This window comes from Moschus berezovskii, chromosome 15 (assembly GCF_049115385.1).
Source record: "Moschus berezovskii isolate FMDL1 chromosome 15, NW_MosBer_1.0, whole genome shotgun sequence".
Lineage (NCBI taxonomy): Eukaryota > Metazoa > Chordata > Mammalia > Artiodactyla > Moschidae > Moschus > Moschus berezovskii.
In genome coordinates this window covers 61,895,153-61,922,206 of record NC_142474.1, presented here as the reverse complement: position 1 = coordinate 61,922,206, position 27,054 = coordinate 61,895,153, and the positions used below count along the sequence as shown (strand labels likewise).

Genomic DNA, 27,054 nt, shown 5'->3' with positions numbered 1-27,054 from the left:
TATAAGAAAGCTGAAATTTTTATCAGTTGAAAAAATAAATGTCTAAAATTCCATATAAAATTAAGGAGGCTAGGTCACTTGATTTATTACCAATACTTACCAGTTGTTTTTCCAGGTAGATTGACCAAACCACAGCATAATGACCCACTGTGAGAATAATGAACAAAAGTAATGCCAGCTCAGCATTGCTCATTTTTCTCACCCGCCTGTAGTAGAATACAGGCTGTCGCCAATCTGGAAGTCCATTGATCAGAATATCATCATACCTACAGGAGCAAATAGAACAGTTTTTCATACGGAGTTTAAACATAAAAGTAAAAAACTTTATTTGTATCAATACTTACACTTAAAAAGAGGAAAGAGAAAAGAATTTCTTCAAAATATATAACATTTATACAGATTGCCAGCATTACAATGGCCTGTAAATCAAAACATTGCATTCAATCATACACAACCTTCGAAAAGGCACTCAGTGATATACTCTGGATCTGATATACGTATCTTGTGTTTTTAAACACTCCAACGACATGACTCCTGGAATGACATCCAAACTCAAGGAGCCTTATAGTCCACCTCTCCATCACAGGCTGCAGTGAGGCCCCACCGAAAGTCAGTGACAAAAGGAAAGATCTCAATGGGAGAAAATCAAGATAAGAGCTCTATTTGCTTCTAAGAATTATATATTAATTGAATCACATTCAGGATAAATTTTCTAGTTAGTGCTTTTATTTGAAGGAGGGTTCAAAGTTGAAATATTTATTTTATCAAAGCTTCTTAAAGACATAAAAAGTCTATTAAAAAGGGGCAGCTTTTAATTTTATGTTGCTCACGTTCTTTTTAAGAATTAAAAACAATATCAAATTAGCAGATGTTGAAACAACCAATTTTTCAATAAAACTGTTTATTTGTAAACATTTAGGTGGCAGTTTCCTCACATTTTTTTGTTTTTGCTGAAAGGGAAGAATACAACAAATTTCCGAGTAATTCACTTTAAATCAACTTTCTTTAGAATAAAATTTCAACTGAATTTAAATCTACCCATCAGACATTATGGAGACAAATATTTTTAACGTTAAAAATAAGGAGTAACATTTATGACTGTAAAACTCAAAATGGTCTCATGCAAATACTGTATGTTCAAAACACACAACCTGTTAATCTTAGTAGAACACAACTCATTAAATATTCTAATCACACTATTTCCAGAATTAAATCTTCACTGAAAGGCCTAATTTGGTGCAACACATTGACCAAAATATTTTAATTAAAAATATTCTGAGTTAGTCGCAGGCCTAATTACAGGAATAGAAATAGGGCCTATATTGTCAGGCAGGTCAGTAGAACTCAGTAGTAGGTTTTTCTTAAGTAAATTGACCGATCTACGAATAATAGCGCAGCTGCTAAACTGCCAGTCTTGACATGTAAATCAATTTAAATGCAACAACTGCAGTAGCTACTTTGATAGTTATTAAATTGATACCTTGGAGATATGCTTAAAAAAATAAAGCAGAGCATTTATTACAGGCAACTTCTTTTTTCAGTAGAAAAATACTGGTTATAAATTAAAAATATATTTTATTGGACTATCTAGAAAACCTGACCTTTAGGATCAACTTAGATTATTAAAAATAATGGCAGATCAGAATAACCAATGTTCAAAGCAAAGGACATTAATGGCACTAAACTCTTAAAGGCAGGCAAACTTTACAATATACAAGAATCTGGTAATTAAAATATGATTATGTAGTAGCTGAGCCAAAGTTTGATGTTAAATATTATTTTTCAATATTTATATAGCAATTTTTGAACACAAATAAATATATAACATGATTTCATCAAAAGCTATCATTCCTGTCCTTCAAAATTTATGTTTAAATCTATTGCTAAAAACTGACTCATTTTAAATTACCAACATATTGGCAGAAATAGTTTCAAGTGATATAAGATTACAATATCTGAATGAAGTCCAATAAAGAAAGGCCTGAATTTATTCTAAAATCTACATTCTACTTCAGATTCGCTGAGGATAAAGGGGGGAATATAATTATTTTCAGCTGATCTCTCCCAGGAAATAACTTCAAGTAAAAAGTGTGGCTATTAATAAAGAACATCTAAGAAAGTGGTGACAGTTTCCTTAGAGCATTACTGTTAAACTTGTTTTAGATCTAAGTAGTATTAGAAGAAAACCCAGCTAAACTCATAGCTATGAATCTTGTATCAAATATTTTATCACCATTGAAATGCTATGTATCTGTTAATAGCTACTATTTTCTACTCCACATATAAATTGTATTTAGTGCATAGATAAATTCAAGACAGCAGAATCTCATGCATTGAACACATTAAACAAAACTAGATATTTACTAGGCTATGTCTGCCACTCTAAACAACAGTTTCCAAGGATTAAGCTTAGAATCAATGCTCTATTGATTTTACTATCAATGAACATTATGGCTCACACGACTGGCCATTTTAACGGAAGATAGCTTCTATTATAGTTCACTTTTTAGAGTATATGCTGTTAAAAGATAAATCATTGCTTTCCTGAAACACTGAAAAAATAAAGATATCCTTAAAATACACAGACAACATATTCATAAAAGTTATTTAAAAAAAAATGTGTTGACAACACAAAACATCACTATGTTCTTCTTTTTCTATATCTAACACATAATACTGTTAAAATAATTAAGCTCATATAAACTGCTCTTAACAATTTGTTAAAACCAAAGAATGTACACACATATGAATATTATAGGAAAATACAAAAGTAAATTTCTTTGACGAAAATATCACTAATGTAAAAAAATATGAAACTATAAAGGCATTTTAGAAATTAAAAATATTAATTGATCTATTCCATACATCCAACATATAGCCTAATACATGTTTATTTCATTTGATTTTCTAAAATGTACATAATGAACATAATAATGGTTATATAATCATTAGTGAGTTCCATTCTAATCATCAAATGACTATATTCAATTCATCAAATATATTTAACCCAATATAAACATAAAAAACAAATGGAAAAATGTTTAAATTCCAAGAAAAAATTATGTAAATTATTAGCATGCTTTGAAATATAAAATAGTAACTATGAAATTAAAATAGAAAACATGTGTATTATGCAAATAAATATTCAAATAATTCTAGCATTTGCCTAAATTGTGAATCTCTCACTGTAAAAAGTTTGAATTTTTAGCTTAAAAGAATAACATCATCTATTTAGGCCACATTGTGAACCTGAGTAAAAACTATACAATGATCATAAATAGGAAACAAGCTTAAATTAATTGATCTTTCCTTTATAAAATGTATATATGTGCCAAAAGTTGTGGTACACAGCACTTACATTCAACTTTTACAAATATATACCATAAAATAGACCCAAAAAACTAAGTTGCACAAGCAAGTTACCAAAAGAATTTTAAAACAGATTTTAAATAAAAGTAAATGTCCTAATATTACTAAAGCACAATCTAATGTATGTATGTAGTGCTTAGTATCGTCTTGGTACTTTGTTCCAGCTAACACTGGCAACAGTTTATAATATGGCAGAACAACTGAGCTGCTATTTCCTAAAATAAGGAAGTTACTTAAGGAGTTTAGAAAAGACATCTTTACTAATCTCCCTTATATTAACCAGGAAAACTTGTTTGTTCATGCTGTAGTCTATGTCTTTAGAAGAAAAAATGGCTTAGAAGTTTACTCACAGTAACACTATTAAGAATCTACCCAGGAGAAATGAAAAACATTTTTTCAGAGACTTGTGTGTGAATATTCATAGCAGCGTTGTTAGTCATAGCCAAAAAGCAGAAATGATCTTAATGTCTATCAGTTGATGAATGGATAAATGAAAGTGGAATGTGGAATACTATTCAGCAATAAAGAAGAATGAGCTACTGGTATATGCTACAATATGGACGTACCTCAAAAATATGTTGATAATAGGAAGAAGCCAGATACAAAATACTATTAGATGATTTAATTAATATGAAAAAAACACATAGTCACATAAAGGAGATCAGTGATTGCCTGGGGCTGGGATCAGAATGGTAAGTGCCTGCAAATGGGCTTGAGGGAGTGTTTTGAAGGTAATGTTCTAAAACTGGTTGTGGTAGTCTACACAACTCTGTAAATTTATTAAAAATCATGGATTTGTACACTTAAAATAGGTTAACTGTTATGGTATGCAAATTATACCAAATAAGGCTGTTTAAAAAATAAAATTTGCCTGTTCCTTAAAAGAAAAAAGGTAATCTATTATTTTATCTGCTTCATTGTTATTCCCTTTTCTACTAAAATTTTTAAAATGAGGCTGCTTTCAGTGAAAAGACAACTGTTTATAAGGGAAATAAATAAATAAGTCCATTACAATTCCTGGAAAGTTACACATTTAAAAGCACTTATTAACAAATATTTATAATAAATGATTGCGATACCAAAGAGCATTTGTTAATATCACTGTAAGACAATCTTCTTTCAAAAGATAAAACTGTGCTTTTTTTTCTAAAGGAATTATAAACATTAGGTCATTGTAGAGATGCATTTCTCCTATAAAGTTTAAATACTCATAGGTCACCTGGCCTCAGGCGCAAGCTTTGGAAGAGTGATTCTCAGCTTGATTAGTTACGACTTTTGCCTCAAGGAAAGCCAGTTACCAAAGAGTTACTTGTGCCTCAAGGGGTATAAATACCACAGCTGTTTGTGTAACTGTCAGATCCATTTTTTTCTACTAACACGCTACAATAAATGCAAAGGGAACTAATCCTAAAAATGTTTGATGAGTCTGTGTTAATGAAGAAACAATTTATACATTAGAAGTGATCTGTTCTGAAAAGATATAAATAATTTCGGTAATTGGAAGAATTTGTTACAAAGTTTAGTGACTTAAAATAACAACAAACAAAAAAACAAAATCTGATGCCAGAGATGCAGGGAGACTAAATAAAGCTATCTTTACAGACACATTCTTGATGTGTGAAACAACTAGGGCTCAGTGAGAGAGACCAACTAGAAAATATGCACAGAATGACCAACACTTCTTTCAACACACTTCTAGGACTCTTTCAACACTATGGATTATCTCAAACCAGAGGAATGTCTGCTATGGTATCTGGACCAATGCCAGCCCTTGTTATAAAGCAAAGAACACTTCAAGAGAATATCCTGAGTACCTTGCTTTGCAATCTGACAAACTGAGGTATTCAAATTAAACTGTTAAAGATGAGAACCAAGAGTGGGACCTGACACTGTAGGATACAGAATAATTCCAGGTAACTCATTTGAAGAAAGATTCAGAATGTCACATGGCATAATGTTTTGGATTTTCTTTAAGATATACTAGCTTTAATAGACTAATATTTTCAAACTGCAGAGGGTAGCTCACTAGTGTCTCACGAAACCAATTTAGCAGACCACAACCAGCATTGTTTTCAAAAAGAAAAAAGAATGGTCTAGACTAGCCTAGAATAGAAAAATGTCTTTCACACACAACAAGAAGTGTTTTGTGACATTTTTGTTTCAGTTGTGTCTGTGTGTCCTGAAGCATGATGAAAAATGTATTTCTTACCATAAGTCTGACTTAAAGAACTCTGAAACCTGTCACAGTAGTGTCTCCATTCCACACATTTGGAAGAGCAGAGGAAAGGGTTTCTCTGCAAGCTCCTAAGTCAGTAGCATATAAACCACTGTAAAATCTATTACTAGTCTTCTGAAAGGCACCCAGAGACATCTCAAAGAGAGGGTGCTGCCTCCTGTCTGATGTTCAACCCTAAACACAGAATCGCTAGAGGAGAGTAAGGAAGGGGATGGAGGCAAAAGAAACAGGATAAAGAAGTAAATAGTTTTCTTCTACTCCTATCTTCTATTTACACACATCTGCTCTCTCACTCACAAATTACGTTTATTATTTTGAATATGAGGAAACACCGAGAAAAGGTAATAACTTGAATATCTCTAGTCGCCTAATTGCAAAACATTTAAGAAACTGAGGGGGGAAAGACCCCCAAGCACAGATAGGAGCAATTACTGATATATCAAAAATGAATAGGCATTTGTTTGAAGTCAAGTGGTATTTGAATTTTCCAGGGCATAGATACTCATGTTAAAAATATTAGCTAATGAAGGCATAATCCTTAAGTCTCTAAGTACTGAATAAACCTAGTGAACATTTTCAGTAGAAATTAACTCTGTTCTAAACATACATTTTAAAAACAATGTATTTCTTGAAATGAGCAAAAATAAAATAAAAATACTAACACAATAAAATGTTTAATGAGACAATTTTTTTCTTTATCAACAGACGTCAAAGTATAACATCTTAATTCAAAAGCAGATGAACACGCACCTCTGCCTTCGTTCATCATCCTTCAAAACTTCATAAATGGCCACCAACTAGATAAAACAGAAGCATCACATTAAAAATACTTTCACCTATAAGAAATCATTTAGGAAGATGGACACACTATAATGCACATGCAAAAAGCCCATGGACTCAGGGAACAGATAAAATCTTAATTATAAGTACCATTTTATGCTTTTGGTAGCACCTTAAGAGGTTAAAAAAGGCTTGATACCAAAATATATCTTTGAGAAAGATGTAAAGGTAATAATTATCTTAACATGTGCTTTTTAAAACTGTAATTTAGAGAAGAAAATTATGACAATTATGATCCTCCCCCACAAGAACTGAGATTCTAATATAAAAAATGCTGGTAAAAGTGTTATTTTTTAAAAAACTGAATAAATATGTATGCATAATATTCCTAAACTACAATCTCATTTTAAATGGAAACATTCTACATATAGGTTACTGCTTTTACCATAAACATTTATTTATAAATTACCACAAAAATATATAACAACAGCATATTTCACTTACTTGTCTAAATTGAGTTTCTGCATTTTCATCTTTATTCTTGTCTGGATGCAGAGTTAGTGAAAGCTTACGATATGCTTTTCTAATGTCTGCAGATGAAGCATCCTGGATGTAGTAGGGGGGAGGGGAAAAACACAAAGCAAACTTTGTCAGAAAAAGAAATTCCCAGAACCTTGTTAAGATCTGAGAAGACAGCCAACCAAATGCAGGACCCCAGGCAATGTAATTTGAGCAATCAGTCTAACAACCAGGCTATGCAACTAGCCTGACCCACATGACTGAACAATTATTCAATCTAATTTGGCTCTCCTCTTAACTTTTCATTACCATACATTCATTTAAAGAAGACAGTATTTGGCAAAACTTTTCAAACACTTGCCTTCCTAAAATTAACCAATAAATCTTTTTCAGTAATTAAGAGATCAAAAAGAAACAAATTAAAAATTAATACATCCGTGTGCCTTCAAAGAAGGTCTTTATTTATTTGAGAATCTTAAAGCCAATGTCTGAAGCCCAGGCTTACCATATGTGGTTCCTTCATTGTTATTTATATTGAATTTACCATGGAGCAGCCACCTATGGAATCTCAATTTCAACATGTCAAAAAGTATGCCTATTTGAAGGCAGTTAAATTTGCATTTACACAAAATAATTATAATTAGAAATAGTTATGTATATTATCCTCAACTTTTTAAAGTACGTTACAGGGTATCTTCAATAGTGTCCAGTTTACATAGTCTGGTTTGCAGAAATAAATTTGCCCACTATTCATGTGTTATTAACATAGTTTAAATATATTTTAAAAGGACAGTTGAGGAAGAGTACTTTGGATTCAATGAATATTAAAATTGTATTTTATATAATCCTGTCTTGTTTGTATATGTATATAAACTCAGAGAACATCATTTTACATAGTTAGTTAAGAAAAAATACATAAAAATAACAACACACTGTTAAGTATAAAACTTGATCTCCATTAAATGTAAAATTTATTCCAAACACTAACATATTCATAGAGAGGCAAAATGAGAATAAAATTGCTTATTAAATTTTATCTTGTTTTACAAATGAATATTTGTTCAATTAATTCATAAAACTGATATACTAAAAAGTTCAAATGACTAAAAAAACAAACATAACCAAAGTCCATGTTCCTGGAACTAAATAGCTGTTAAATAAATAGAGCTGGAACAAGGCAAAGTGAGACTGTAATTAGTCTGTCAAGCTCTCTTTTATAAACCATTACTTTCATCACCAATTTTCTGGGACTTGTTGCTCCAGGCCACCACTCTAAAGTTTCAACTTAGGTGTGAATATTTTTCTGACTCATGGAGGGTTGAAGAGCTAAAAAATTAGCAGAGTAAGTTTTGCAGGTAATAGGATTATAATTTCCATTCTCACATGCTCAATGGAATTGTTGTGTTCTTTATACTTGAATGATAGCTAACAAGTAGTAGAAAAGAATGGTTTTTTTTTTTTTCCTGAAACTCTGTGATGGAGATTCTGTCAAGCAAAGAGGTCAAATGTCAAATGAATGCTCATTCTCTAACTGGGGCTTTAATTTTAGATTTTATTAATTGGGACTATAGAGAAATTTCAACAGTAGATTTCTTACAAAATAAGATCTAATGTATTTGCTTATGTTACAAAATTAATACATGCTCATTACGGAAGATCTATGACTAACACTCACCTAAGACCCAGTCTTGCCAACCTGACTCCAATCTTCCAGTTTTCTGCTACAGTATATACACTAAGTGTAAGTGTGACCAGATAGCTCTATTTCAAACTCTTCAGTAACTCCCAGGAACTTTCATCATTTGTCTTATCCAGTCTTTTTAACTTTGTATTACACCATCTTGATCCATCTTCCTGGTCCCCCAGATCATCACACAATAGGATCCTGTTCCCCAACCTTATGTTTTTATTTTGCATCCGGCTGTACATACAGCAGTTCTCTCCCAACTTAGGAATGGGCCTCTGAGGCTGCACAGAAATATTGCCTATTTTTCTCATGAGAATCTGCCCAGTAATTTATTTCACCAATAAGCTTCACTCTAAGTGGACAGAACTGAAAAACTCAATTTTACCTATCTAAAAGATATGCTCTAGAGAAGCTGCATCTCAAACTAGCTTATGTATGTGTTACATTTTAGTTAATCAATGAATTTTAACTTATCCTCATAGCAAAGCTTATAGGTGTTAGCAGGCCCATTTTACTGACAAGGTAAATGAGGCAAAGAGAAATTAAGTAATTTGCTCAATTCCAGACTGCTGGCAAATAGAGGAAAACAGAATTCAAACCCAGAAAATATTGCATCAGAATCATAGCTCTCCATGTTGGTTCTTAAGGTTCAGTTAGTAGGTTTCAGCTGACTCACTGTTCAGGGGGCCACAGCTTTGGGAAAGGCAGTGAGAACAACTGCTACACTTCTGATCTGATAAACTATACAGAAAACATCCACACAACTACAATGTAAATATGGTCCACTGCAGTTTTAAAGGTTAATATCCTGATACATGCTGGCTTTTACAGCACATTTTACACCATATTTCTACTACAGACCCAAATGTTAGAACATTTATCTCACGTACACAATGAATGAGACCTTCTACCTCCCTGGCTTGCAGGGATTCTTGATAGGACTATGGGTGAACTGGTCATCTTCAACACTGTTCACAGATCAGATCTACAGGATTCAATTCTTTTCCTTCTAAATGTGATTTTTTTTTTTAAACAAGCTGGACATGAATTATCTTAATACCTGGATTACTTCTGTAAAGAATAGATGTATGGTCATTCTTTTAAAAACAAAAATAAACAAAGAAAAACTATTAAAATATGTCCATCAAAATTGGAAAAAAAAATGTGATGAGAGATCAACAAAAGTGGCAGAGTAGGCAACTCCAAGGGCCTGTCCCTCTCCCTGAAAAGAAAAGGCAAATAACCTGGCAAAAACTGTCAGAATCAGCCTTATCTGCAAACTAGTCAAAGGATTCCAGTAATCAGTCAAGAAAAAGTAGCTAATTCTCTGTAAGGGTCTTGAAGTTATCAATCTGAGTTACTGGTGTGGGTTTCTAGTGTTAAGAGTATGTAAAGTAGACTTTGTTCTAAAAGAACTGTGGTTGCTTGTTGAGGTTTATCGTTTGATTCCCTGACAGATTGTGTAAAGGGCTTACCTTTATTTTTACCAAATTCTGATCTATCCCAGGGCAGACAAGCAACTGTTCAGGACATTTGTCAAAAACATTTAACAGCAAATTTACTAGCAGGTGTCAATTGAGGCAAGGGACGGCAGTTAGGCACACAATACGCACATCAAAAAGCTAAGGAGACTGGGAAGTAAGGTGCTTTGGGGAATATGGTATTTGAAATGCTCCCACATATTCTTTGGAAACTAGACAACCAACATCTGTATGCCCAAAGGGAAGTACACAATCAAAAAGACCTGAGAAGGCCCTAAATTCTCATTTCTGGCTGAATTTTAGGCTGTACACAAGAAAGTGAAGACTAAGAGTGAGTTGTAAACTGCCTAGCTGAGTGTTGAAGGCATGTCCTAACATATACACAGAATCCTCTACCGAAAATTTTGAGGGTATTTTTTTTTCTTTTTTTTCCTGTGCCAGATCTTTGAGGAAATCTTTGCTGAATCATTATCTGATGCATAAGCTAATCAAACAGATGTTAGTGGCCACATATGGCAAAGAATATACACTGCACAAAATTAATTCAGAAAAATCACTAGAAAAACAACACCAGCCACAAGCAGCAAAAAGGCAAAAACCAAAGGAACAAAAACAAAACAAATCTGGTGAGGTAAAATAATCTAATTATCATATTATATATTCAAAATATCCAGTATTCATTAAAAATTATGAAGGAGGCAAAGAAACAAGCGAGTATGGCCCACACACACAGAAAAAAAGGAATAGAAATCATCCCTGAAGAAGATCAGGCATTGTATTTACTAGAGAAGGACTTCAGATCAACTGTTTTAAACATGCTCAAGAGCACAAAGAACTAAGAGAATAAGAATGATGTCTCACCAAATTGAGCATACCAACAGAGAGAGAACATTTTTTACAGCAAAGAGAAATTCTGGATTGAAAAACACAATAACTGAAATTTAAAAATTCACTAGAGAATTCCAAAAGCAGAGAAAAAAATCTATGAACTTGAAGATACATCAATTGAGATAATCCAATATGAGAAGCAAGAAGAAGGAAAAAAATAAAGAAAAATGAATACAGCCTAAAAGACCTGTGGGACACCACTACGTATACCAACATACACATAATAAGAGTCCACGAGATGACTAGAGAAAAGGGAAAAAAAAAAGGGAAAAAGACTGAAAACTAAACTTTCATAAAAGACATGAATATACACATCCAAGAATTTCAACAAATACTAAGTACACACAAAGTAATCCACACCTATGAACATTATACTTCAACTGTTCAGAGAGAATCCTGAAAACAGCAGAGAGAAGTGACTCATTATGTACAAGGAATTCTCAATAAATTAACATCTATTTCTCATCAGAAACCATGGAGGCTAGAAATTAACTGAATAACATATTCACAGTGCTTAAGAAGAAAAAAATCTGTCAACCAAGAATTCTATATCCAGCAAAGCTATCCATCAAAAAGGAAAGAGAAATCAAGATATTAAAAGTAAACAAAAACTAAAGAGTTCATTGCTAGAAGTCTTAATCTACAAAAAGTACTGCAGAGAGGCCTTTAGGCTGAAAGGAAATCATACTAGATAGTAACTCAATTAACACAAAGAAATAAAGAACACTGATAAAGATAACTAAATAGATAAATATAAAAGTCAATATTCATGTATTTCTGGTTAGTAACTCCAATTTCTTATATGATTTTAAAGACTACTAAAGCAATAATAAATCTATGTCTTAAATAAAACAATAATATAGATGTATGTCCATAGACATACATGTATAAAGATGTAATCTGTGACAATAACTATATAAGGAGGGGAAACACAGCTATTTAGAAGCCAATTTTTTAATATGATTGACACTAACTTGGTATTAATTCAAACTACAGTGCTACAAATTAATGTCACTTGTATATTCTCCATGGTAAATACTAAGACAATAAATCTATTTTAAAATCTATTGTAAAAGAAAAAGCAAATCAAATAATACACTAAGAATAGTGTGAACAATTATGCCAAACAATTAGGAAACCCAGATAAAACAGACAAATTCCTAGAAACACACAAACTGACACATGAAGAAACAGAAAAAGTGAACAGACCTATACTAAATAGAGATTGATTAGTTAATGAAAACCAAAACCCAAAAAAAGCCCAATGGCCTAAAAAGAAAAGCCTGAAACCTCAAAGCCAGATGACTGAATTCTGTCAAATATTTGAAGAAATCACAGTCCTCTTTAAACTTTTCCAAAACATAGAAGAGAAAGGAATGTTAACTTATTCTATGGGTCCCAGATACCAAGATCAGACAAACACCTCAAAAAAAACCCAAAAAAACCTATAGACTAATATCCCTTATGAACGCTGATGCAAAATTCCTCAGCAAACTTCTAGTAAATTAAATCCAGCAGTATATAGAAAGGACTTACATACCATGACCAAGTGAGATTTATGAATCAATTCAAAGGTGGTTCAGGGTATGAAAATCAATCAATATAATACATCATATTAATGAAATGAAGAACAAAGCACCACATAATCATCTCAACTGATGCAGAAAAAGCATACCCAACACCATTTAGTAACAAACCACTCAACAAACTAGGACTCAAAGAAAACTTTCTGAAGTTGGTAAAAGGTATCTATGAAAAAACCACAGCTAACTTCCTACTTAAACGGTGAAGTATGAAACCTTTTCTCCAAGAATAACAACAAGAGGGATATTTGTTCTAGCCTGAGCAATCAGTTGAGAAAAAGAAACAAAAGGCATTCAGATTGGAATGGAAGAATTAAAACTACCTCTATTCACAGATGATATATCCTATACGTGGAAGATCCTAAAATATCACAGAAAAAATATCAGAGCTAATAAATAAATTTATTAAATTGTAGGATACAAGGTCAATATATAAATATCAGCTTTATTTCTATATACTAGCAATTAAAAAATCCAAAGATGAAATTATGGAAACAAATCCTTGACAACAGCATCCAAATGAATTTAAAAAATTGGACTAGTCTAACAAAAGTAATGTTTGTACACTATGAACTATAAAACATCGCTGAAAGAAATGAAAGATCTTAATAAATGGAGAGGCATCTATGTTCATGGACTGGAAGACAATATTGTTAAAGTGGCAATAATTCCCAAGTTGACCTACAGATTCAATGCAATCCCTATCAAAATCCTGCCTGGCATTTCTGCAGAAATTTACATACTAATCCTCAAATTCATAAGGAAATGTCAGGGACCCCAAATAGCTACAATAACTTGAAAACAAATGTCCTAAAATAACTTGCAATAACTGGAAGTCACATGGCCTGACTTCAAAACTACAGTCATCAAGACAGCGTGGTTATTACGTAAGGACAGACAAATGGCTCAATGTAAGAATTCAGCACTCAGAAAAAACTTTCTCATCTCTGGTCAATTCATTTTCAATAAGGGTGCCAAGATCATTCAACAAAGAAAGAAGAGTCTTTTCAACAAATGATGTTGGTATAATTGGATATCTACATGTGGAAAATAAAATCGGACCCTTACCTCACTGCTACTGCTGCTGCTAAGTCACTTCAGTCGTGTCCGACTCTGTGTGACCCCATAGACGGAAGCCCACCAGGCTCCCCCGTCCCTGGGATTCTCCAGGCAAGAACACTGGAGTGGGCTGCCATTTCCTTCTCCAATGTGTGAAAGTGAAAAGTGAAAGTGAAGTCGCTCAGTTGTGTCCAACCCTTAGCGACCCCACGGACTGCAGCCTACGAGGCTCCTCCATCCATGGGATTTTTTAGGCAAGAGTACTGGAGTGGCTTGCCATTGCCTTCTCCACCCTTACCTCACACTATATGAAAAAATTAACTTGAAATGAGTCAAAGCCCCAAATATAACAGCTAAAACCATAATCCCTTAGGAGAAAACACAGAGGTAAATCTTTATGACCTTGGAATACAACAGATTCTTAGCTATGACATAAGAATAGGCAACAAGAGAAAATATTTACAAACTGAACTTAATCAGAATTTAAAACTTTGCAGTCCCCTGTGGCATTAGTGGTGAAGAACCCACATGCCAACACAGGAGACATAGAAACACAGGTTCAGTCCCTGGGTTGGGAAGATCTCCTGGAAGAGGCCATGGCAACCCACTCCAGGATTCTTGCCTGAAGAATCCCATGGACAGAGGAGCCTGGTGGGCTGCAGTCCGTGGGGGCGCAAAGAGTTGGACACGACTGAAGTGACTTTGCACGCACGCACATGCAAGTTTGATGGTTCCTTAGACACACACACAAAGAATTACTATACAACCTTGTAATTATATTCCTAAGTATTTATTGAAGAGAATGAAAACTGTTGGTTCAAACAAAAGCTTGTACGCTAATGCTGACAGCAGTATTATTCACCAGTGGCCAAAAAGCAGAAACACCCCAATGTCCACCAACTGATGAATGGACAAACAAAATGTGGTGTAGGTATATCAAAATAATTAATATTACTCAAACATAAAAGGAATGAAGTACTTTATATGCTACATATGAATGAATCTTGAAAACACTCTGCTAAACGAAGAAAAGAAAGAAAGTGAAGTCCCTCAGTCGTGTCCAATTCTTTATGACCCCATAGACTGTAGCCTACGAGGCTCCTCCTTCCATGGGATTTTCCAGGCAAGAATACTGGAGTGGGTTGCCATTTCCTTCTCCAGGGGATCTTCCCAACCCAGGGGTTGAACCCGGGTGTCCTGAATTGCAGGCAGACGCTTTACTGTCTGAGCCACCAAGAAAGACGAATGAAGAAAAACCAGATGAAGAAAAACCAGACACAAAAAGCCATGTATTATACGATTTTATTTCAATTGTCCATTTGCCCTTTGTGGACAAATCTATTGATACAGAAAAGCATTTCAGTAGTTCCCAGAGACTGCAGGGAGAGGAGGAGGGGGAGTGACTGCTTAATACATACGGAGTTTCTTTTGGGGTGATGAAAATGTTCTGTAATTAGATGATTGCTGAATAACATGTGAATATACTAGAAATCATGGAATTGTACACTTAAATGGTTAAAATGGTGAACTTTGTTTCATGAATTATAACTCAATTTTTAAAAAGTGAAACAATACAGAATTATCTTTATTGCAGGCTATGTGCTAGAAATATATGTTAATTCCCTTGACTTTTACAACCCTTGGTGATAGGTATAATTATTTTATTTTAATGAGGAAACTCGGACTTAAATTAAGGTTAAGTAATCTGCAAAAATGTTGCATAGGTACTAGGTGGCAGAAATTTTCGGCCAGAAATTTAGTTTTACATCCCATGCTACCTCTTCTAGAATTAAAGTGGCATGTCTTAAGGCCACTCCTCAATTATCTTCTAGTGTAAGTTAGGTTATACATCAAAATGAAACCAGTTATCTCTGGCAGTCTGAAAAGTGGGATTAGTAATAATCTGATACAGTTCAACCCAGAGGCGTTTAAAAATGTATAGATTGTTCCTGGGAACACTCTTCTTGAGGTAGATATAGTAATCTAAATGAAAAATTTCTTATCTAATTTACTTATGAACAGATCTGGTAAGGCTGCTTGATGTGGGACAAATCTCAGAGAAATTTTGTTCACATTCTAGATTTTATTAGATTAGCCCCTTTTTCCACTTACTATAATGTTTAGGATGAAAATGGGCTTGAAAATAACCAAGCCACCTACTAGCTTTGTAATTTTGGACAAATCCAAGTCTCAAGTTCTCATCTATAAAATAAGAATGATAATGTTAAAACAAATGAATACACACACACATATACATGCAAATATATATATACATACATATATATGTATATGTTTATTATAGCATCTGGCACATAGTAGTGCTGAATAAAAAAAAAAAACTGTTATAAAGTGTAGGTTAAAAAGTCACTATTTCTTCTTCATTTTAACACTTGGCAAATTTGACTTGCAATTTATTTGGATTTGTACTTTAGACCATGACAAGTAAGGAACTGAGAAGAGTAAGATGAATTTGAATGGTTTTTATTTACTGATTTAACAATATTTATTGAGTCCCTATACTTCCAAGCACTGAGGACACAGCAGTGAACAAAATAAACCTAATCTCTATCCTCATAAAAGCTCTGCAAGGTAAGAGCACTGAAAATTTTAAGTGGCCCAAGAGGGGTTCCTTATTTTACTTTATATCAGGGATTGGCACATATTTTCTGTAAAGGGCTAGACTAAATATTTGAGGCTTTGCAGGCCAAGGAGTCTCTGCTACACTTATTCAACTTTGCCATTCCAGTGAGAAAACAGCCACAGACAACACATAAACATGGGTGTGATGCTGTTCCAGTGAAATTTTATTTTAAAAAACAGCTGGTGTCTGGTTTTGGCCCATGCAGTGTAGTTTGTTGACCCCTGATTCATATCTGTGGATTGTCAATAATCTAAAACTCATTCTATTTATAGTGTCTTTGCAAATTTGAGATCCACCTATACACACACACACATCTATGTATATGTATATTTTATGTCTGCTAGGTGGTTAACAAAACATCAGAAGACCTTACCCACGACCTATCAAACTACAGTGTTCTTAATAAAACTCCCTATTGCTTTGAAAGAACTCAAGAACATTAAATCCAAGAGAAGAACACCTAGATTCAGTAAAGAGGCAAGACTACAGTTATTCAAACTATATATTTAGGCATAGTTGAAGAACTTCAAACTCTGGTCGACCAATATCTAGATATATTAATTGGTGAAATGTTATTATCCAAGGTTAACCGCCTCAAAGATAGTAATCCCATGTAATCTTTCTGATTAAGTCCTTGGGTCATTTTCTTATCTGATGTTACGGAGTAAAAAGCCCAAGCTAAACTCTTAATAATGACTTTGTCCTCTTTACTCTGGCCTTTGCATTTATCAGTCAACATGGTCCACTCCCACTCTTCACCTTCCCATAAAAGCCAACAAGAACAAAAAAGCAAAAAACTATGTGCCTGGATAAAAGTGTATTTACCAGCAAAAGAACTAAATAACAGAAGCATGTAAGGACCAGAAGGATGAGGCAGGAGACTTGTGCTCAGCATAACTTCAGAACTATGGGATTTTATACCAGGTTGACATAAAATTCAAAACAAATTAGAAAAAAATAAAAATAAATCAAAAAAGGAAAATATTTTAAAAAATAATTTTTCAGAGCAAAATAATTAGTTAACTTCAGAATAAATTTTAATCCTGGGCTTCTATGGTTGACCTGCTACAAAAGAAGCAGGGGTTCTTCCACTGGAGACCACTGTTAAAAGTCAATTGCCTTTGGAGAAAACTACTAAAATTTACGTAAGATGATAGCTTTAGTTGACTTTTCTTAGCCTTAAACCATATATAAGCACACATAAAAGTTAGTCTATATAAAAATCCTGCTTTTTGATGCTCATGTAGAACATATATCTTTTTATTTTTTTGAGTCAAGTAAGAATAATTTGTTGACAAGTCGGATAATTTCCAGTGCAATAAGAGGTATACATTGCATCCTCTTATTTTTAACTTGCATCAAAATAAATCTGGATTAATACCATGTTTATTTAAGTTGAACACACCTCTGCCCTCCCCATAAGATTAAAAATGCAAGCATTCTCCAAATGTAGATAAACAAAATACTGCAGCCCAAGAGACAGCTGCTTCTGATATCTAATTACTGGGGGACTGAGTTGGCAGGAACATCAGATCAACTATTCACAAAACAAAATCACCATTTCTGGTAACAAGATTAGTTATCTTATACTATATTTTTGCAGCTAATTTATTTTCAAAAGGAGGTCTCCTTACCAATTCAGTGGCAGAGGGACAGAGCAGGAGGGACAGTTCTATATTAAACAAATTTGACAGACAGAACCACCAAATAATGCTTAAAAAAATTTAACAAAGCAGAAATAAAAGTTGAAATTACATATTGCCTAGAAATTAATGAAAAGGAAAATATATGACATCAAAACCTTTACGAGCTAAAGCTCTCCTTAGAGGGTAATGCTTGTAGTTTAAAATACTCTTTTAATAAGACAATCTGAAAATGAATGAAGTGCCCAGCCTAATAAAGTAGAAAAAGAACAAAAGTACACAAAAGAAAATAGGAAGAAAGAACAAATTAACATAAAAATGGAAAGTAATGAAACCGAAAAGGAAAAAAAAAAAGCTGGTTCTTTGGGAAGATGAATAAAACGTACCAGACCCAGAATGCCTTGACAGTCCCTTAAAATCTTGGTTTCTGTACCTTGAAAATGGTCACATGTCAGCTTTACCTTCCTCTCTGTTGCCTCCCTCCTGTGCTGTCCAACAGCAGGGCCAAATGATCTCATCTGAAAGCTCAGGCCAGACAAGTTCTCAAGACAATCCAGGGAACTTCCAAAATCTGTCCTTCACATAATGCAACTGTGCATTTGCTCCATTTCAGAGGAAGACTGGCCCTTAATCCACGGGCACCAGTTCCCCTTACGGGGCTTTTCTCTACTATGGCTTTTGCTAGTCTGTATCTTGCTCTTCTTTTCAAAGACAGAAACCCTAACTGCTCAATGTGGGCCCAGAAAATAGTCCCCTAGCGCCAAGGCTAGACATCTAGATGGCAGTCAACTGACTAAATGGTCTGTCCCTTTTCCAATTGGCATGCTTCCACCCTGACGTGGGAAGTGAGATGCTACAATCAATGAAAGTGTTGATTTCCAATCCATGCCACACCAACGGGAAAAAACAGATAAGCACCCAGGCCTACTAACAGAAAGGGCAAAAGCAGCAGAAGCAGAGCCTCCATCTGATGTCCATCTTCCAAAATTTACAAAGTATATCTTATTGTCCAAAGCTCTATTACATCCAGCATACTTACTGCAAGTGAGTCTGAGAAAGTTATTAACTTTACACACTTTGTGCAATAAAGCACACCAGAAGGAAGGAATAAATGTTGAAACCAGTCCACTCTATTTACCATATTTGTTGTTGTTTAGTTGCTAAGTCGTGCCTGACTTTTTTGTGACCCCATGGACTGTACCTGCCAGGATTCTTTGTCCATGTAATTTTCCAGGCAAGAATACTGGAGTCGGTTGCAATTTCCTTCTCCAGGGGATCCTCCCTACCCAGCGATCAAACCTCCATCTCCTGCATTGGCAGGGGAATTGGATTCTTTACGACTGAGCCACCAGGGAAGCCCATTTACCACATAGATTTGTTTTCTCATGTTGTTGTTATTGTTTAGTCACCCAGTTTAGTCACCCTTTGTGACCCCATGGAGTGCAGCACGCCAGGCTTCCTTGTCCTTCACCATCTCCCAGAACTTGCTCAAACTCATGTCATTGAGTTGGTGATGCCATCCAACCATCTCATCCTCTGTAGTCCCCTTCTCCTCCCACCTTCATTTTTACCCACCATCAGGGTCTTTTCTCACAAGTCAGCTCTTCACATCAGGTGGACAAAGTATTGGAGCTTCAGCTTCAGCATCAGTCCTTCCAATGAATATTAAGGATTGATTTCTTTCAGGATTGGATTGGTTTGATCTCCTTGCAGTCCAAGGGACTCTCAAGACTCTTCTCCAACACCACAGTTCAAAAGCATCAATTCTTCTGTTCTCAGACTTCTTTATGGTCCAATTCTCACATCCATACGTGACTACTGGAAAAACCATAGCTTTGACTATAGAGACCTTTGTTGATAAATTAATGTCTCTTCTTTTTAATCCACTGTCTAGGTTTGTCATAGCTTTCTTCCCAAGGAGCAAGAGTCTTTTAATTTCATGGCTGCAGTCACCATCCACAGTGATTTTGGAGCCCAAGAAAATAAAGTCTATCACTGTTTCCATTGTTTCCCCACCTATTTGCCATGAAGTGATGGAACCGCATGCCATGATCTTCATTTTCTGAATGTTGAGTTTTAAGCCAGCTTTTTCACTCTCCTCTTTTACCTTCATCAAGAGGCTCTTTAGTTCCTCTTCACTTTCTGCCTTAAGGGTGCTGTCATCTGCATATCCAACATTATTGATATTTCTCCCGACAATCCTGATTTCAGCTTGTACTTCCTCTAGTCAGGCATTTTGCACGATATACTCTGCAAATAAGTTAAATAAGCAGGGTGACAATATACAGCCTTGAAGTACTCCTTTCCCGATTTGGAACCAGTCCATCGTTTCATGTCCAGTTCTAACTGTTGCTTCTTGACCTTCACACACATTTTATAAGAGGCAGGTAAGGTGATCTGGTATTCCCATCTCCTTAAGAATTTTCCACAGTTTGTTGTGGTCCACACAAAGGCTTTAGCATAGTCAATGAAGCAGTAGTAGGTATTTTTCTGGAATTCTCTTGCTTTTTCTATGATCTAACAGATGTTGGCAAGTTGATCTCCGGTTCCTCTGCCTTTTCAAAATCCAGCTTGAATATCTGGAAGTTCTCGGTTCAAGTACTGTTGAAGCCTTGCTCACAGAATTTTGAGTATTACCTTGCTAGCATGTAACGGAGAAGGCAATGGCACCCCACTCCAGTACTCTTGCCTGGAAAATCCCATGGACGGAGGAGCCTGGTGGGCTGCAGTCCATGAGGCTGCTAAGAGTCAGACACAACTGAAGTGACTTAGCAGCAGTATGTTGAAATGAGTGTAATTGTGCAATAGTTTGACATTCTATAACATTACCTTTCTCTGGGAATGGAATGAAAAGTGACCTTTTCCAGTCCTATGGCCACTGCTGAGTTTTCCAACTTTGCTAGCATACTGAGTGCAGCACTTTCACAGCATCAGCTTTTAGGATTCGAAATAGCTCAGCTGGAATTCCATCACCTCCACTAGCTTTGTTCACAGGCCCATTTGACTTTGGACTCCAGGATGTCTGGCTCTAGGTGAGTGATCACACCATCATGGTTATCTGGGTCATGAAGATATTTTTTTGTATAGTTTTTCTTATTCCTGCCAACTCTTCTTAATATCTTCTGCTTCTGTTGGTCCATACCATTTCTGTCCTTTATTGTGCCCATCTTTGCATGAAATGTTCCTTTGGTATCTCTCATTTTCTAGAAGAGATCTCTAGTCTTTCCCATTCTATTGTTTTCCTCTATTTCTTTGCACTGATCACGTAGGAAGGCTTTCTTATTTCTCCTTGCCTGGGTATATCTTACCCTTTCTCCTTTGCTTTTCGCTTCTGTTCTTTTCTCAGCTATTTGTAAGGCCTCTTCAGACAACCATTTTGATTTTTTGCATTTCTTTTTCTTGGGGATGGTTTTGATCACCGCCTCCTGTACAATGTTATGAATCTCCATCCATAGTTCTTCAGGCACTCTACCAGATCTAATCCCATGAATCTATTTGTCACTTCCACTGTATAATCATAAGGGATTTGATTTAGGCCATGCCTGAATGGCTTAGTTGTTTTCCCTACTTTCGTCAATTTAAGGCTGAATTTTGCAATAAGGAGTTCATGATCTGAGCCAGTCAGTTCCTGGTCTTACTTTTGCTGACTGTTGTATGAAGCTTCTCCATCTTTGGCTGCAAAGAATATAATTAATCTGATTTCGGTAGTGACCATCTCCTATAGCATTTAAGAAAGTGGTTCAATTTGCAAAGTAAAAGTGCAAAGCAGGAAATGCAATGGAATGATAATGAATGCTTTTATTTGGCTTTCTGAAATTCCTTTTTTTTTTTTTTAAAGAGTATAAACTATCACCAAATAAATAGACATGTAATCCTTTTCTTCAAGGACTGTCAGGATATATTTCCAAGTTATTTGTAGTATGGACTGTAAATCCCTGAAGACAGAGATCAATTCTAAGTTCCCACTAGAAAGCACAATTGGGCTTCCTGGGTGGTTCAGTGATAAAGAATCCGCTTGCCAATTCAGGAGACGTGGCTTTGATCCCTGGGTTGGGAAGATCCCCTGGAGAAGGAAATGGCAATTGTTCCAGTATTCTTTCCTGGGAAATTCCATGGACAGAGGAGTCTAGTGAGTTATCGTCCATGGGGTCACAAAAGAGTCGGACACAACTTAGCGACTAAACAACAATAACAAAAGCATAAATAATACAGTTTCTTAAAATTTCCTATTTCCCAGTTTTTCCTTCTGGGTAAATATACACTAGTGTAGTAAATGACACTACTATCTACTCAGTAGCCAAAGCCAAAAATCTAAGGGTAAGCCTTGAGTATTTTCCTTCCTTCAGCCTCCTTATATAATTTGCCATGTGTCCAAACACTCCCCGGATCCTCGGGCAAGCACCCTATTTTTGGCCCTGCTATGAGAGTCTGTTGAAGGCATATGTTGCTTCAAACATCATGGCTCCTCTAGCATATAAAGTGATATTCAGTCCACCTTCTTTCTAATCCAGCTCTGTCTATATTCAACAATGAATTTCTAGAGTATCTTCTCATACTCAAGAAGTTAGATGCACTCGGATCTAGGATGCAAAAATGAGGCAAAAACCACTTCTGCTAGAAAACCGGGTCATAGGTTTTTTGGGACAGTATTAAAAGTCTTGTTTCAACCACTAGCTTCACGGCCATTGGGCACTTTTTTGAGTGGAGCAGGTCGACAGCAGTAACTAATCGATCATCATAGTTCCCTGATCGTGAGAACTTCCTAACTGTAGCAATCACAGTACAGTTCAAGTAAGAGATATTGCAAAAGACTAGGATAATCACAAGAGAGACAGAACTTCACTGTGTAGAAGAGTAGCAATGAGTTTACCTTAGCTTATCTTTGGCGAAAGAATAAAAAGTCTTCAAGAGAACTTCTGCTGAGAATTAGGTTAAGAAGATGTAAATGATAGGTGACTTGTAGTGCAGACTTGCACAAGTAAGGATACTGGTACCATTGGTAGAAATAGGGAACACTGGAAGGGTAGGATTAGAGGGTAGAGAAGATCATGAGTTTATCCAGCAGGAAGTACCTTTGAAATAGTCAACCAGAGCTGTTAATTAAGCATCTGAATATACAGATTTGAAGCTCAAAGAAGTAGTCAATGCTAGACATATAAATTTAGGAGCTTCTGGCACATGAAGAAGAATCAAACTCAGGCATGAATAAGATTACTTAAACAAAAAAGTATGGAGTGATAAGATACCAAGGCCTAAATGAGTATGAAGAATGTAAATAATGACAGAAAACCAAAGTTAGGTAGAAAATCAAGAGAGTTTAGTTTCATTCCAAGAATAAAAGAATGGTCAGCAGTATCAACACTGCTACTGGTGTAAAATGAGCACTGAAACAGTACTGACTGAATTTGCTACTTTGAAGAGCACCAACGACCTCAGTAAGGGTTTTTTTGCTAGCGTAATGGGTACAGAAGCCAAACTGGAGGGGCATGAGGAATGGATGGGAAGTTAGGAAATGAGGACATATTTTCAAGAAGTCTGCCTACTGGAAGATTGAGTGGGATTGAGAAAGGGCTTTTTTTGCTTTTTAACACTGATGAGAAGGAGCCTGCTGATAGAAGAATTTAAACATAGGGGACATACAGGATTATTGAGAGAATGTTTCAGAGCAGGTGGGGATAGAATCCAAATTATAAGAGAAAAATTAGCCTTCAGTAAGAAGATGACAGATGGAGAAGTCGGTAGGGTGGATTGTGGGAAGCTGGAAGCATCTGACTCTGAATGTTATAAATCCTGACGATATAGAAATGTCATGACTCATAAAAGCTGAGAAGGGCATTCCTTGAATTAACAGGAATAAAGATGCAAGCTGATGGTAAGAGAGTTCTTTTAGGTGTGAACTCTTCATTACAGGTACTAGGAAGGTCATACTAAGGAACACAGTGGACATGTAGACAGAGGGGAGACAGAACTAGTAACTCAGTTGGTGTAATTTTGCCAAGCTATAGCAGATGACATGAAGTACACAGTGGTTATTTCAACATTTAACTCTGTCTTCTACATTACTGTCTCTTCATATTTCCAATTTTATGCAAGATAACTGTTTACTTAGTAATCAGAGAAATGATAAGTGAAAAATCAAAATTATACTAGATGATCACTGAGTGATCAGTAAATTCAAATTCCCAGCTTATCTATGTAACAATATTACACAGAAACAGACAATACTTTATGATCCGTGCATTTTATATCCAAATGGCCAACAAATGAACAAGTATCTAACTTCATTAATCATTGGGGAAAAGCAAACTAGAGTCCTAAGGAGATACCACTACATATGTTACATCTTCAAAAGCGAATAGGACACAAGCCTTGTAAATCTGAAGATGACTTTAAATTATTTATTAAATCAGTTAAGGGTAGAGGGGGAAAAAAAAACCCTATACTCAAATTAATCCATAAATTATTTCAGTAATTTATTCCTGGTTCTCATATATGGGTAACATGAGGGAAATTTTTTGAAACTTCTTTCTTAAACTGGCTAGGGTTACTTCACTTCTCTTTCTGGAATCTTATTTTTGTTTTTTGTTTTGTTTTTAAAAAGCAGAAAAAGATAGAGAAGGAAAACCCAAATTTTAAAACTTTCAACTACTGACGGTGAGTAAGATTTAAAATTACATTGCCTTCAGTGTAAATAGTGGAGTCTGACCTCTCACCAAACAGATATAATTTCTTTGAGCTACTCTTCTAAATTAATTAAATGTGGTTTTAGTCACACTGCTTTGCTAGAAAGTCCCCAATTGGGAGGAAGTGGAGAATGAAGCTGAAATAGGTGGCAAGTATTTTAAAGAAGAGGTGTTCTTAACCTGGGCTTATTTGACCTTTGATTCCTACTGTACACTACAGGTCACCAAACAGTCTGTCTGGAATTAGAAAGTTCCCATTAGGACTGATTTGGAGACTAGTGTGATATTACATCTAAGTGATTCTTTTGTCATTTATTTTGTTCCCAAAATTACTTTGTATAATGGTTTCTGACATTCTTTAAAAGCAGTAAACATACAGAATTTCAAATAGTCATAACTATAAACTTAAATATTAAAGACTACAAGTTGGTAAGGAAATAAGGACTGGTTATTACTAACATTTTATTACATCCCATTTCTTTGAACCATGACATAGAAATATCTGAGAAATCAAAATAGCTTCAACAGTTAAACACACTTCCACCCCCACCCAGAATAGATCTAATCCTGATTAAACTTAAAACTTTTGCACAGCAAAGGAAACCACAAACAACACAAAAAGACAACCCTCAGAATAGGAAACTATATTTGCAAACAAAGCAATTGACAAGGGGTTAACCTCCAAAATATACCAACAGCTCATGTAGCTCAATATAAAAAAACAAACAACCCAATAAAAAATTAGGTGGAAGGGGCTTCTCCAGTGGCTTGGTGATAAACAATTCGCCTGCCAATGCAGGAAACACAAGTTCAATCCCTGATCTGGGAAGATTCCACATGCCTTGGAGCAACTAAGCCTGTGTGCTACAACCACTGAGCCTGTGTGCTCTAAGAGCTTGGGAGCCAAAACTACTGAGCCCATGTGCCACAATGGCTGAAGCCCAAGTGCTGTATAGCCTGTGCTCTGCAGAAGAAGCCACCGCAACGAGAAGCCGGTGCAAGGCAACTGGAGGATAGCCCCCACTTGCTGCAACTAGAGAAAAGTCCTATAGCAACAAAGACCCAGCACAGCCAAAAATAAATACTTTTTTTTTTTAATTAAGTGGAAGACTTAAACAGACATTTCTCCAAAGAAGACATAGAGATGGTCAACAAACACATGAAAAGATGTTCAACATCACCAATTATTAAAGAAATGCGAATCAAAACTACAATGAGGCTATCACTTCACACCTAGTCAGAATGGCCATCATCAAAAAATCTACAAATAATGAGTGCCGGAGAGGGCCTGGAGAAAAGGGAACCATCCTACACTATTGATGGGAGTGTAAACTGATAGAGTTGCTGTGGAGAACAGTCTGAAGGTTCCTTAAAATCTAAAAATAGAACTACCATATGACCCAATAACCCCACTCCTAGGCATATACCTGGAGAAAGCCATAATTCCAAAAGATACAGGTACCCTAATATTTGTAATACCTCAATATCGGAATATTTGTGGTTTAGTTGCTAAGTTGTGTCCAACTCTTCTGCGACCCCATGGACCATAGCCCGCCAGGCTCCTTCTGTCCAAGAATACTAGAGTGGGTGGCTATTTCTTCCTCCAGGGGATCTTCCTGACTCAGGGGTCAAACCTGTGTCTCCCGCATTGGCAGGTGGATTCTCTACCATTGAGCCACCTGGCAAGCCCAATGGACTATTACTCAGCCATATAAAAGAAACAAATTGTGCTGAGAAGTGGATGGACCTAGAGACTGTCATACAGAGTGCAGTCAGTCAGAAGAGAAAAACAAATATCAAATAATATTGCTTATATGTGGAATCTAGAAAAATAGTACAGATGAACTTACTTGCAAAGCAGAAACAGACACAGATGTAGAGAGTAAATGTAAGAATACCAAGAGGGAAACAGGGAGGTGGGATGAATCGGGAGACTGGGACTGATGTATGCACAGATCATCAGTGAGAACCTACTGTACAGCACAGGGAACTCTACTCAATGCTCTGTGACTTAAATGGGAAGGAAATCCCAAAAAGAGGAGATGTATGTTTATGTATACTGATTCACTTTGCTGTACAGCAGAAACTAACACAACATTGTAAATCAACTATATTCCAATCAAAAATTAATAAAAAACAAATAACTTGGAAAAAATTTCTGGAAAAATATTTGTACTCAAAATTAAAACAAAACCAACCTCTGGATGTTATTACTGATTAAAATCACAATTATGTGTGAAATGATTTAACTGATAAGCTAACAAAACTATGAATGATAATTAACTATACTTACAGGTCCTTATCTGAATAATTCAGGCTTACTTTGCTAACTAACAAATAACAGTTCTGTGAGGCTACATGATTTTTCTGGGAACTCTATTAAAGTCAATTTGATTAAAAAAATTTTAAGTCAAGTCAAATTAATTTTTAAGAGACAAATGAGAACTTATATTGGTAACAAAACATTCTCCTTCAAAAACCTCGG

The 27,054-nt window shown here is 35.3% G+C and overlaps 1 protein-coding gene across 2 annotated transcripts in view; it reads right to left on the bottom strand.

The window, feature by feature from the left end:
* The window catches only part of DNAJC1 (DnaJ heat shock protein family (Hsp40) member C1), a 197,015-nt gene that overhangs the window by 116,095 nt on the left and 53,866 nt on the right, over nucleotides 1-27,054 (bottom strand). For both annotated transcript variants that reach the window (XM_088844145.1, XM_055428263.2), the window contains exons 2-4: nucleotides 6,890-6,991; nucleotides 6,356-6,402; nucleotides 101-266 (exon numbers count right to left, since the gene is read on the bottom strand). In XM_088844145.1, the coding sequence (XP_088700271.1) occupies nucleotides 101-266; nucleotides 6,356-6,402; nucleotides 6,890-6,991 (315 nt within the window). The remainder of the gene's footprint in view (nucleotides 1-100; nucleotides 267-6,355; nucleotides 6,403-6,889; nucleotides 6,992-27,054) is intronic.